Genomic DNA, 12,500 nt, shown 5'->3' with positions numbered 1-12,500 from the left:
TTACACCAGTATGTATAACAAGTACATTCATGTAATATTACCTTTTGATTATAGCTCACAATTATTATGATTATTATTTTTTTTATGCATGACTCGTTTGCTTGGAATTTGCTGCTTGTGTTATGCTTCCTTTCTCTAGCTTTTCTCTCTTTTGAGTTTGTGCCTGCCCCTCTAATACGAGCAATATCTCTATTAACAATTATTTCTTATCTCATTATATATCTTGTAGAAGTATGACAACAAAGAGTATGAACTGGAGCTTAGGATTTTCTTTATTGGGACTAATATTTATGTCTGGACATTTACGTTGTAATACATGTTTGTTTGTTTTTCCAATTACTAACCCCCAATTGACACTGCAATATGGTGTATGCAATTATATGGAGCAGTATGGCATGCACAAGAGTATTTGATATCTGAAGCAAACTTTACAGAAAGGTAAAGGAAAACTAGAATGTTGGCTAGCTTATATTTATTTTGTCGAGTGTAATGAGTATGGTGTTACAGTACTTGAAAATTAATTGGAAGCTAACAAATGACATGAAGTGCTGAGTGCATGTAGTTTTGATAATAGCTTATGATACACAATTGACTTTGCATATTACTGTATTGAATATCATCAAGTTAAACTGTTTGATGATTGGTGTGCCTCACTAGGATGCAGAAATGTCATAGAAAGATTATTGTGAAGATTGTAAAGGTGATAAGATTCCCTTGATTATTTTTCTCTCTCTAGCATTCTAAGCAGAAAATGATTTGGAAGAAACAACAAGAACTACATGGCTTTCATACAAAATGGTGATTTAAAAAGATGTGTTTTATCTCTACATATATACAAATCATAAAACTAGATGGGATGCAATAAGCAGTTTTAATGAGTTATGCGCTCCAAATCTGAAAAGTAAAGTAATTTTGGTTAAAGCAAAATACTGTTGCAGATCAGACAACATCTGTGAAGTGTTTTAGATTTACAGATTAGTAGAAACAATCTGTAGTGTGCAGTCTGCCTGATGAACTCTTTCACGATTAAATTTTCTGGTCATCAGCTTGATAAGATAAGTCTGCATACTAATGAAAATAGCTGTGACGTGACATTACTGCATTTTAATAATGTTTTCCCTATCATTAAGATTAATCATAGAAATTATATTTGCCATTTAAATGTTTACTACTTTTTCTTTCTTTTAAAAGGAGAAAAAAGAAAAGCACATGTTTTGCAGTCTCTTTTTATTATGATTTTTGCTCACATATTTTCTTAACACCTTTTTGAAAATCCTCTAAATCTCACCAGAACCAGTCACACCATCAACACCATCGCGAGGCCGGGTCGTGGTGGCCATGTACTCATTCCAGGGTCGCAGCAATGGCGAACTCACCTTTGAGAAGGGAGACAGGATGGAGATTCTCAATGATGCGTAAGTTAACCTGAATGTTTGGGAAATTAACTTCATGGGAAAGAATTCATCCAAGATACGTATGTTTTTATACATGCATTCTGTAGGTGTATTGTGTTTTTATGTTTGTTGAATGGAGAATTATTCTGAATGGAGAATATTTGAATGATTATTCATGATCCTCTCTTTCCATTTCCAGTGATGCTGACTGGTGGTTAGCACGACATATGACACATGGCATTGACGGCTATATTCCAAAGAACTATGTTGCATCCACATCTTCGCTTGAGTGCCAAGAGTAAGGAGTATTTTGATTGTGTTTGACTGTCTTGTGATAAACTTGAATATTTTCAGTATTATAAGTAGGTAGAAGTGATAACATTTTAAATGGTTTTTATCTTTTGCAGCTGGTACTTTGGCAAAATAGCCAGGAAAGAAGCAGAAAAATTACTAATGACACGGGGGAACTTAAGAGGCACTTTTCTCATCCGTATGTCGGAACAATCTAGTCATGGATATTCCCTAAGTATAAGGGTGAGTGTTTACAGTTGTTTATGCAGGAATCTTTAAAGGCCAGATCAAGAATGTTTATTTATGTGTATTATTGTTATTTTTGTCGTAGTTGTTGTTGTTGCTGTTATCAACATCAACATCAACAACTACATCATCATCATCATCATCATCATCATCATCATCATCATCATCATCATCATCATCATCATCATCATCATCATCATCATCATCATCATCACCATCATCATCACCATCACCATCATCACCATCACCATCAATATCACTATCACTATCATTATCATTACTTTTTCAAAAATTTTTTTTTACTAATTGTTGAACCACATTCATGTTGACAAATGTAGAAAAGGTGTGAATGAGAATGAATATCTTCACAATACCAGAGATGTACTTGACCGGTTTCGATTACATCTGCGTCAGAAATACATGTATTTCTGACGAAGATATAATCGAAACCGGTCAAATAAATCTCTTATATTGTGTAGATATTCATTCTCATTCATACCTTTTCTACATTACTAATAGTTATTAATCTTGAACTGAGTTATGGATTACATAGAGAGATGATATGGAGTCTGTGCAAGGAAAACAGTCTATTACCATCTGGATAAAGCAAACCAGATAACAGATATGGACATTGGATAATAGCAAAAAAATAACTAAAAGTGCTTTTTCATGAAAAGAGAAAATAATATTGCAAAGGGGAGGCATCAAGTCTTGTAGCACACAAGTATTTATGTGTGGCCAGCCTACAAGTCATGCACCTGTCAGAGTGGCTGCTCATGCAAGCCTAATGCCCATATTTTAGGTCATGTGATAGCAGTGAAGCAACTGGATTCATTGGTTAGTGGTGTCATAGAAAATGAAAAATAAAATCTACACTGAGGGTTCAGAGTAGTAACCAGAGTCGTTCCTTTTCAGGATTGGGACCAACAAAAGGGAGAACATGTAAAGCACTACAGAATCAAGGTCACTGACAATGGAGGCTTCTTCATCACCTCATCACAGGCTTTCCGGACACTCAATGACCTGGTGGATGCTTACAAAAGTAAGGGATTGGATTTATTTGATTATTATGTATGGTTGTTCACATACATGAAATGGAAGTTTTGTAATTTATTTCTAAGATGTACATATTTTGATTTGTTTTATGGAGTGGAATATTACTTAGTATCGTTACTATATTTGGAGAAACCCTGATCGATGTAAATGTCAGCTTTCAATGTCAAGAGCAGAAGGTGTGTAGTATTACATTTCTAGGAAAAATATCATTAACATCTTTTACAGGAAACAACTATGGGCTAGCATGTCTCTTGCAATACCCATGTCCACGTCCACAACCCCAGAAATGGGATCTGTCACGAGAGACCAAAGATCAGTGGGAGATTGACCGTAATACTCTTTCCATGAACAAGAAGTTAGGACAAGGTTCCTTTGGTGAAGTGTGGTATGGTAAGTTTTGTTTTCTCTTTATTTGTCTTTTCTGGATGGAGGACTTTATAGGAGTGGATTATGTACGATAAGTGAAACATCATATTGAATTGTATATTGAATTTTTTAGTTATATTTCTAAAGAATTATAGTTCAGATTGAGTGATATAGTTATGAAAGTCACTATTTACATTAACTTGTTTTAGTTCATATCTCTGTATACATTTTTGAACACAAATGTGATGAGACCTATGTGAGTGATGTAGTTTTTTTCATTTATTTTTTTGATTGATGATAGAAATTAAATACAAGATGCACCAGAGAAATGTGTATTGCTTGAAAACAAAGCTAATGAAATACCTATGTGACATCAGTACTTTTTTCATTTCCTTAAAGATATGCTCTTCCTTATTCTTATTTGCTTATATGATTTGTTATTCTTGTACTTTGGCCTACATGGTTATAAAATGTTTGACTGTGTCTATAACAGTGATTTGTTTCCCCTTCAGGTATGTGGAACAACTCTACAGAAGTTGCCATCAAGACCCTAAAACAAGGAGCAATGAGTCCTTCTGCCTTCTTAGAAGAAGCCAGAATCATGAAAAAATTACGGCATCGTAATATTCTTGTACTTTATGCTGTTTGTACGAAAGAAGAACCTATACTAATAGTCACTGAGTATATGTGTAATGGTGCACTGCTAGATTTGCTCAGGAATGAGGGAGAGCGCACCCTCAAACTCAATGACTTAATATATGTGGCAACACAGGTTAGTATCTTTTGCTTTTCTCTCTCTCTCTTTCTCTCTCTTTCTCTTTCTCTCTCTCTCTTTTTTATTTATTTATTTTTTTATTCATTTATCCCTTTACCCTCAGGCTTGCAAGTCACTCCATTTAAATCCCATTCTTACATTCCATACCTTCCATATCCCTCCCACATCCTGTTTTTCATAACTAGGAGGAAAAGGTAAGTAGATTGAGGATAAACATTGATTTGGGATATCAGCCAGAGAATTTAGGTCCTAGTAAACTTGAAGGGGAAGGTAAAGTTTGAAATATTATTGATTTTATAAAAAAAGAACATGTGAATTTAAAGATATTATCATATTTTCCAGGTTGCTGCAGGTATGGCTTACCTAGAGAGCAAACAGTTGTTACATCGAGACCTTGCTGCCCGTAATGTATTAGTAGGTGAATCTTTGACATGTAAAGTGGCAGATTTTGGCTTAGCACGAATTGTGGAAGGTGAAGACTACTGCCCAAGCACATGTAAGTCTGTCAAAATGTTTTCTGTACTAGCCTATGTTTGAAGTATACAGGTGGATGCTTTCTTTGCCATTAGCAATTCATTTATTAGGGCTTTTCAGTCTTTACATATAAGATTATACTGATAGTTGCCTATAATTACCAATACATTTTTTTACATGTTAACTCCTCTCTTCTAGGTAATAAATTCCCTGTCAAATGGACAGCACCTGAAGCCATGCTGTACAACCGCTTTACTATCAAGTCTGATGTCTGGTCATTTGGTATTCTACTAATGGAAGTGATTACCTATGGTGCTAACCCATACCCAGGTCTGTCTGAATTTTTGTTTTATACTGCTTATTCATTAACATACATTTATTGTTAGAAAAAGATTATCAATAGGGGTCAGCCATAAGTTATGCTTCAGTCTATAGCTAGCTTCAAGTCAGACATTGCAAAATTGCCTAATTATTCTTGCTATTTAATTACTAGTTATAATTGCAAACTTGATTATTATGCTTTGATATACAAATATGCTGTTTTCAAGTTCTTTGGATAGCTCAGTATGAAAAGGATGATCAGTATGTTTTACAGAAGAAATTGTTAGGTAGAAATTTTGGATCATGATTTGCAGGCAGTGACCACAAGGGGTTTAGCATTTTAAAGTACACATTATAAGAGCATAGTCAGAAAGATAGAATTTTATGAAATATTTTAGCATCTGTGATCCCTTCATATCAATGAATAGATACATGGTAAATCAGATATATATATTTGATATTCTCATAGGTTTGTCAATATATTATATGACTTGGAGGATATAGATTATCATTGCCTATTGCTAGCTTATGCCTTTAGCTTTGCGTTGCTTGGTTTGCCTTGCAGGAATGAATAACCGAGAGGTCATAGAGAAAGTCCAGATGGGCTACCGAATGGCCAAGCCTCCACGAGCTCCCGATGAGTTATACGAAGTGATGCTCCATTGCTGGGATAAGTATCCTGATCAACGACCTACCTTTGACTACTTGCATCATTTCTTCGATGACTACCAGGTCTCCTCCGAAATACCCTATCGCGACATCCACGACTAATAACAACATGACCCTGCCTGACCTCCACCCTCTAATTCAGACCCTCCCAGGCCAGGACAACCTGGGTAAAAAACAGTCAGTAAGTTTTTGTAATTGGTCACCCAGAATAAGTAGCTGGGTAAGGTTCAAGAGCTGAACCTTGAAAAAGTAAACTTAATTTTTATTAATATGGTGGAGGGTAGCGGTAACTAGGGACACATTGCTTTGTTCATGGCACGATGATTCCCCAATGATTAGATAGTATTGTGATAAGGACAATTCTCCTTCTCATATTGGTATCAAATTAATTGGCAGTGCTTGATGTCCAATAATTCAACTGATGCATTATTCATAATTCTTGTTACCTGCTATTAATTATAACGGAACTTGTCACCTTAGACATGGTTCTGGCAGAACTTTACTTTGCTTATATTTGAAGTGGATGTTTCAGAAAAAGAGGGTGTTTATAGAAACTGAATTCTCAGGTAGATGTAGAATTGTTTCTGTATGTTGTGCTTAGTGTTTGTCCAAAGAGTACACTGCTACTCCATTTGGACTGATTGTATGCCTCTAGCTGTATCACAAAAACTATGCTTGATGAGGAGAATTCATTTTCTACAAAAGACCTCTTGGCCGAGGGGGAGATTTTGTACCACACCAAAAACTATATCAAAACCAATTACACAATCCCATGTGTAGTCATAGTTGTAGAGAAATTTCCCAGTGTCCTTGCACCCTGTCTGTCTTATTGTTGTGCCCATTTCTCTGTGGAGATGCTTTTTTGTGATAGAATTCCCCTCCCTCCCCTTCATCCTGTCAAGGCTGATCTTTGCTTTCTGTCCCCCTTGGAAAATGATTAGTCACCATGGAGATACTTGGACAAAAATGTGGATTCGTGATTTTTTATTCTTAGTTTTAGTGTTACTGGAATGATTAGAAAAACGTTCCTTCACTTGTGCTTGTAATTTGCTTATACATGAATGCTGTTTTGCATGTTATCTGATGTTGACTGTATAGTGGTCTATCTTGATTTGAAAACCAATGAGTGTTTAATTGAATTATCAAAAAGTTTTGATACAAGTTTTGAAATCATTTTTTAGTCATATTTTATTTGGAATATTATTTGGAATGGTGCTATATATAAAGATACTTAGACAGTGGATACCTTTTCCATAATTAATGTACATGATAACTGATCTAAATAGAAATGTTCTTTTGTAATTTGAACTTTCTAAACCATTGTAAAGGATGAGTGCTTACAATAAGTAATAATTATATTTATTATTGTACTTTGCTTTTTAGACTTTTATAAAGGAGAGACTCCTGAATATATGTGGAAGAAAGTTCCATAATAGTAATCATAATCTTAGGTTATATCTTATTTTTGTACAAACCTCCTATGATAAGGCATCATGTTAGTTTTGGTATATGTTCACTGCCTTAAAAATATTTGATAAATTAATGATTCAGTTTTTAAAGATAAATGGGGATTTTCCAGCACTATTAAACAACAGAAGAATATGAAATTATAAAAAGAGTGCAATAGTTGTAAATTAATGATGAACATTTTTATTTTATTTTATTATTTTATTTTTTTGCTTTAAAATGCTTTACACCGTATTATAGAAGTGCAAACTAAGAGCCTTTTGGGAGATCTGATTAAGGGATTTTGTGAATAAAGTGTTAATGATTAATCTTCCATCTATCTGAGGCAAACAAAGAAAAAATTGGAAAATAATACACATGTCTTAAAGGGGACCACTTGATATTTTTTTTTTTTTTTTAATATAGATTGCATTCTATTCATCCTTCTCTGTATTTTCCTGAATGTCATTATAAAAGGAAAGAAAGGAAAAGGAGAAACACATATACTTCCCCTCAAATATTTACAGCAGAAAGCAGTTTATGGGTTTGATTATTAGTCTTAGACCAAGGTAACTCTGGACTGCATGGAATATTGGCTTGTTGCAAAACGGCCCTACAGCCTGTTTTACGTGTCACTGGTGTTGGATGGATATCAATGCAAATTTTAATTTGTTTTCTGTTCATATTAGAGAGGATAAAATTTCAAAAATAGAGAGAAATGCACACATATACATTAAATTGTGTGGAGTGTGTTACTTTCTCTTTCTTTTAGTAACTTTTTTTTAAATCATGTTACCCTTCCTATGGTGAAGAAAGACTCGTTCTTCTCCTCGAGTAGATCTGAAATTTGACGTGTGACTGACAAAGACTTCATGGATTGCTCTGTGGCAGAGCGGAAAAATGTGCCTAATTATGATTTTGATTTTTTTTCCATTATGCTGGAAATTATTTTAATGGTTGACAATAGATTACAGTAGGCTACACATCAGAACGTATGCTCAGGGGTCAGTAACATTTCAATACATTGTACCTTCTTACTGCAGTATAACTGCATGCCAACCATAATTTTTGATTTACAAGTTACTGAAATTTGTATTATAAAAAGTATACTTGTATACATATTCAAATCACATTCTGATTATGTTATTATTAAGACTGTAAAAATGTTCTTACCATTTGAATGTGATTTTTGCAAGTGTTTTGAAATGCAATGTTATTTTTCAGTACTTAATAAACTTTCAAAATCACCTGGCCTACCATGGTCAACCCTTTCAGGTACCAAGTTGGTAATAATTGATAGCTTAGTAACATTAAGGGAATAATGTTAATGGTGAAACTCAAATAAACAATACATATACAGTAAGCATACTACACTAGGAAGCCTTATGATAAACAACACAGCATTCACACAAATATAGAAGCAAAACTGGGCTTTACACAAATGAACTATTTTACTGCCCTAAATAAGCTGCACAATAAGTAGTAGTAAACTAACCAGACCAGGCTACATATTGACCAATTCATTATGGGATGATGTCTTCTCACCTCTTGGCAAACTGTCCCTTATCCTGGGATGACTTCGCATCATGTGCAGTTTTGCCTTCTCAGAGTTATGTGCACTAAATAGTAGTTTGCTTGTTTGGCCCTAGTTATAGACATTAAGGAGAAACAGCCCTTAAAATTAAAATTAAAGCTGCTTTTTTGTCTCATTATGTAAACAATTGTTTATGCCACAGCAAAAGAACATAGAAATTTTGGAAATTTTGTTACTTCATATGCACCCTGTGACTTGCTTTAGTATGGAGCTGGGGGCTCCTGTTGTGAGTGGGTTAATATTATCTAAAATATGCACTGAAAAACTAAATTGTACTACAGATTTTCAAGAAAATTATTTTCAAGTAGGCTAAATATCTTGGAAAACAAATGCACCAGCATGCATAATTGTACTGAGAAAAAATGTCAGCAACATTATATTGGATGCAAGAATAAAAAAAAAAAGATTAGTAGTAAAGCCTTAATATCGTAGAAACAGTGATAACATGTGGGAGACATTTTCAGGAAAATTGATGAGTGTAGGTGATAAGCAGTTAAATAGGTACATTGAAAATGAAGTTAGAATCTATTCATCTTCATACCATCAACACACCATGACTATAAACATTAATTCAAGACTTTCTAAAATGTGTCAAAAAAGCACATTTTGATGAAATAGGATACTTGCTGAAAATCTACTCACTTTAGGTAGCAGTTGAAGATGGAAACTAGCTTCAAAATCATACTCTGCCTTTCTGTTAGAAGGTCTCATGGGAGAAATCTTCTGGCGGAAAATGTAGCTCACACATGCCAGCTGGTTAGGGCTCCATCCTGTGCCATGGTGTCTCAGGGCAGCAATCCACTTACTCTGTATTTCTGGTCTGGAAGCTTAAGAAAAAGCACTGTGTTCCACAACCACCAGCTTGAATCATTTTTTCCCCCCTGGTAGTCTATACCTTGAACAGCAGTTTGCTGCAGTGCACACTTCATGATGTTGAAAGTTCAAATCTGCATTAAAAACACCAGATTAAAACAGCGCCTTAACAATTCTTTGTATGAATTGCAGTTTTATTTTGATGTGAGGGAATGGAAAAGGTATGAATTTATCATATCACAAGCAATAAGAAATGCACAGAATAAAAACAAAAAAGAAAGCACACTTACTAGGATAAATGCTGTGGTGCAACTCTTGCTTTGTCTGTTAGAACAAGTTTGACACCTTGACTGATACAGCCCAGCAATCTCAAACTGTGTGCACCTAAACAGCCCAGAGTTACAGTGATCTATATATCAATTTATAACACAGTAGTCAGACACAGTTTTATGAGTTGTGTAATTCTAAAAATTCCCATGAATTATTTTAGAAATATTTGTTAGGAATTCTGCTTTCTCTTTTTAGATATATATTTTGAATAAGTATTTTTTTCAGTATGGAAAGCATACTACAAGTTGAAACCATCCAGTGTTTCAGTAAGATTCCAAATTATTCTTGACATATTACAAGGAATTCTGCGGCAAAGTGCTAAGTTGACATTTCAGCTGATAGCACATATTGTTTCTATAGAAGTTCTTAAACAAGTGTGCAGTAACATGCACATGCACATGAATACAAATACACACACACACACACACACACACACACACACACACACACACACACACACACACACACACACACACACACACACACACACACACTCACACTCACACTCACACTCTCACTCTCACTCTCACACTCACACTCACACTCACACTCACACTCACACTCACACTCACACTCACACTCACACTCACACTCACACTCACACTCACACTCACACTCACACTCACACTCACACTCACACTCACACTCACACACTCATGCACAAGTATAAGCATAAGCAACTCACTCACTCACTCACTCACTCACTCACTCACTCACTCACTCACTCACTCACTCACTCACTCACTCACTCACTCACTCACTCATGCACAAGTATAAGCATAAGCATAAGCACAAATCACAAATCACACACACATTGTCAGTTAGAGTAAGAAAAAAAAGATGATTTAAAAAAAAAAAGTATTTTGCTCAAGGGTTATATTATCTGTTTGATAATAGTACTAAGTATTGAAATTCTATACCTATCATATCATAAAATCGTATTTTAAAACAGGTGGTTCCCTTATAGGTAACTAGATACCAATACTGTGACAGTAGAGAAATGTAGAATATACAGTATTAATGGAATATCCCATAAAACCCTAAAATGAAGTAATATGTTCTTCATCCTTATATTCAAAAAGGATTTTATATATGATCCTATTTAAAAAAGATATTGCAAGGGAACTGTGAATACCCAATTAATGCAATATAACCTTTAAATCTTTTAACTGTGGCACGTGGCATGTCGTGAATGAAATACATTGCTGCAGACCAGATTACCTGCATATATATATATATATATATATATATATATATATATATATTTATATATATATATATATATATATTTATTTTGTGCCAAAATGATAACATGATGGTACCATTGTCAGCACCTCATTTTTACTGATATTTGCTCTGAACCTCAAAACTGCATGGTGCCATATGTATTAAATAAGAATCCAAATACCATTTAAAGCGTAGTCTAATTTTTTTATATATGTATACTTCTTAAAGGATAAGTCTCAAGTATTGTAACAGTCTTTTAATAGGAAGTTTCGCTTATGCCAGCAACAGTCTGCTGATAGAGATAGGACAGAAATAAAAATTATTTGGACTGAACATTGTTGTTTGATGAGAAACAAGTGGACCATTGGTGGAAATTGCTAATTTCTTAATTTACTGGTAGATATGGATAAAGGAGATATATAATATCTCCTTGCTATATCCCAAATTCATAACTCCATGATTTTCAGAAAATTTGGAGGAAAAACAAAAATGCATTGAAATAGGTGTAATCTGATGACTGGTATCCATTAAAAGATTACTAGAGAAACCATATGTAATTTGAAACTGTCCATTTGAATAGATGTTAAGGTTTCTTTTATGTAGAAATATTAATTTATAAAAATGTCAGCCTAAAATATTTTTCCAATCAACAAAGAATATATCAGCATGATTATTAATTGTATCTGTTATTTAAAATAATGTTACTGTTTTGAGACTACTTAGTTCTATTCCTCTGCTTTGTAAAACACTCTCAGCGTATTTTATTGAAACAATCGAATACTAGAAGGGTGCCACTGTCTCTATATTTAACTGCTAAGCAAGTGAGGTCCAATATAAGTATTATAATAGATTATGCATAAAAGAAAAAAATAATAATGTAAATATGCCTTGGAAGCACAAATGTGGGAAACACAAACAGTTAATGGTCTTAAAGTTAAAACTGCACAGCTGAGATAGAAATGTTACCTGTTGATCTGTTCCTGGCTGCTGTATAGGTTCTATGAGAGTTGATATTATATAAAATGCCACTATTTTTTTTGCATTTATTCATATAATTTTAGATTATTGTTAAGGAAAAATTACCTGGCCAAAATATGTAATGTATTGTCTCTGTGAAGACAGTATGTTATAAATTCTTAACTTTTATGAATTTGCTGATTAAAGTTCGTTGCATTATTGTCCAATGATGCAGAGATTAGGTATATCATTTATGATTTTTTTTTTTTTTTTTAATAGTCAAGGAGTTCCACCAACCCAATTGGCGTGGATGGCAAGAATACATGCCATGCCGGTTGTGATTAAAATTTATATAGGTGGCTCTACAAGTACTTAGTCACTAAGGAGTCAGTTATTAGTCTTACCTATCTCACCTGTTAACCCTCTTCCTTGATTTTTTTAAAGCTTCATTTGTATTATTTTATTGTCTTTAATGTTACTAATATTTCGATAGTAATTTGATAATCATAATATCAATAAGAAAGATAAACAATATTAACAT

General features: G+C 33.9%; 1 protein-coding gene across 12 annotated transcripts in view; it reads left to right on the top strand.

Annotated features, from left to right (window-relative positions):
• The window catches only part of LOC125035472 (tyrosine-protein kinase SRK2-like), a 163,385-nt gene that overhangs the window by 142,946 nt on the left and 7,939 nt on the right, over positions 1 to 12,500 (top strand). For 9 of the 12 annotated variants that reach the window (XM_047627912.1, XM_047627911.1, XM_047627909.1 and 6 more), the window contains 8 exons: positions 1,292 to 1,415; positions 1,594 to 1,692; positions 1,802 to 1,928; positions 2,847 to 2,973; positions 3,213 to 3,377; positions 3,866 to 4,125; positions 4,471 to 4,624; positions 4,801 to 4,932. In XM_047627912.1, the coding sequence (XP_047483868.1) occupies positions 1,292 to 1,415; positions 1,594 to 1,692; positions 1,802 to 1,928; positions 2,847 to 2,973; positions 3,213 to 3,377; positions 3,866 to 4,125; positions 4,471 to 4,624; positions 4,801 to 4,932 (1,188 nt within the window). Of the gene's footprint in view, positions 1 to 1,291; positions 1,416 to 1,593; positions 1,693 to 1,801; positions 1,929 to 2,846; positions 2,974 to 3,212; positions 3,378 to 3,865; positions 4,126 to 4,470; positions 4,625 to 4,800; positions 4,933 to 5,488; positions 5,774 to 12,500 lie in introns of all 12 variants that reach the window. The other 3 variants (XR_007115770.1, XR_007115769.1, XM_047627910.1) reach the window with 2 other exon arrangements.

The sequence above is a fragment of the Penaeus chinensis genome, chromosome 19 (genome assembly GCF_019202785.1).
Source record: "Penaeus chinensis breed Huanghai No. 1 chromosome 19, ASM1920278v2, whole genome shotgun sequence".
Taxonomy (NCBI): domain Eukaryota; kingdom Metazoa; phylum Arthropoda; class Malacostraca; order Decapoda; family Penaeidae; genus Penaeus; species Penaeus chinensis.
This window is presented reverse-complemented; position numbering and strand designations above follow the sequence as displayed.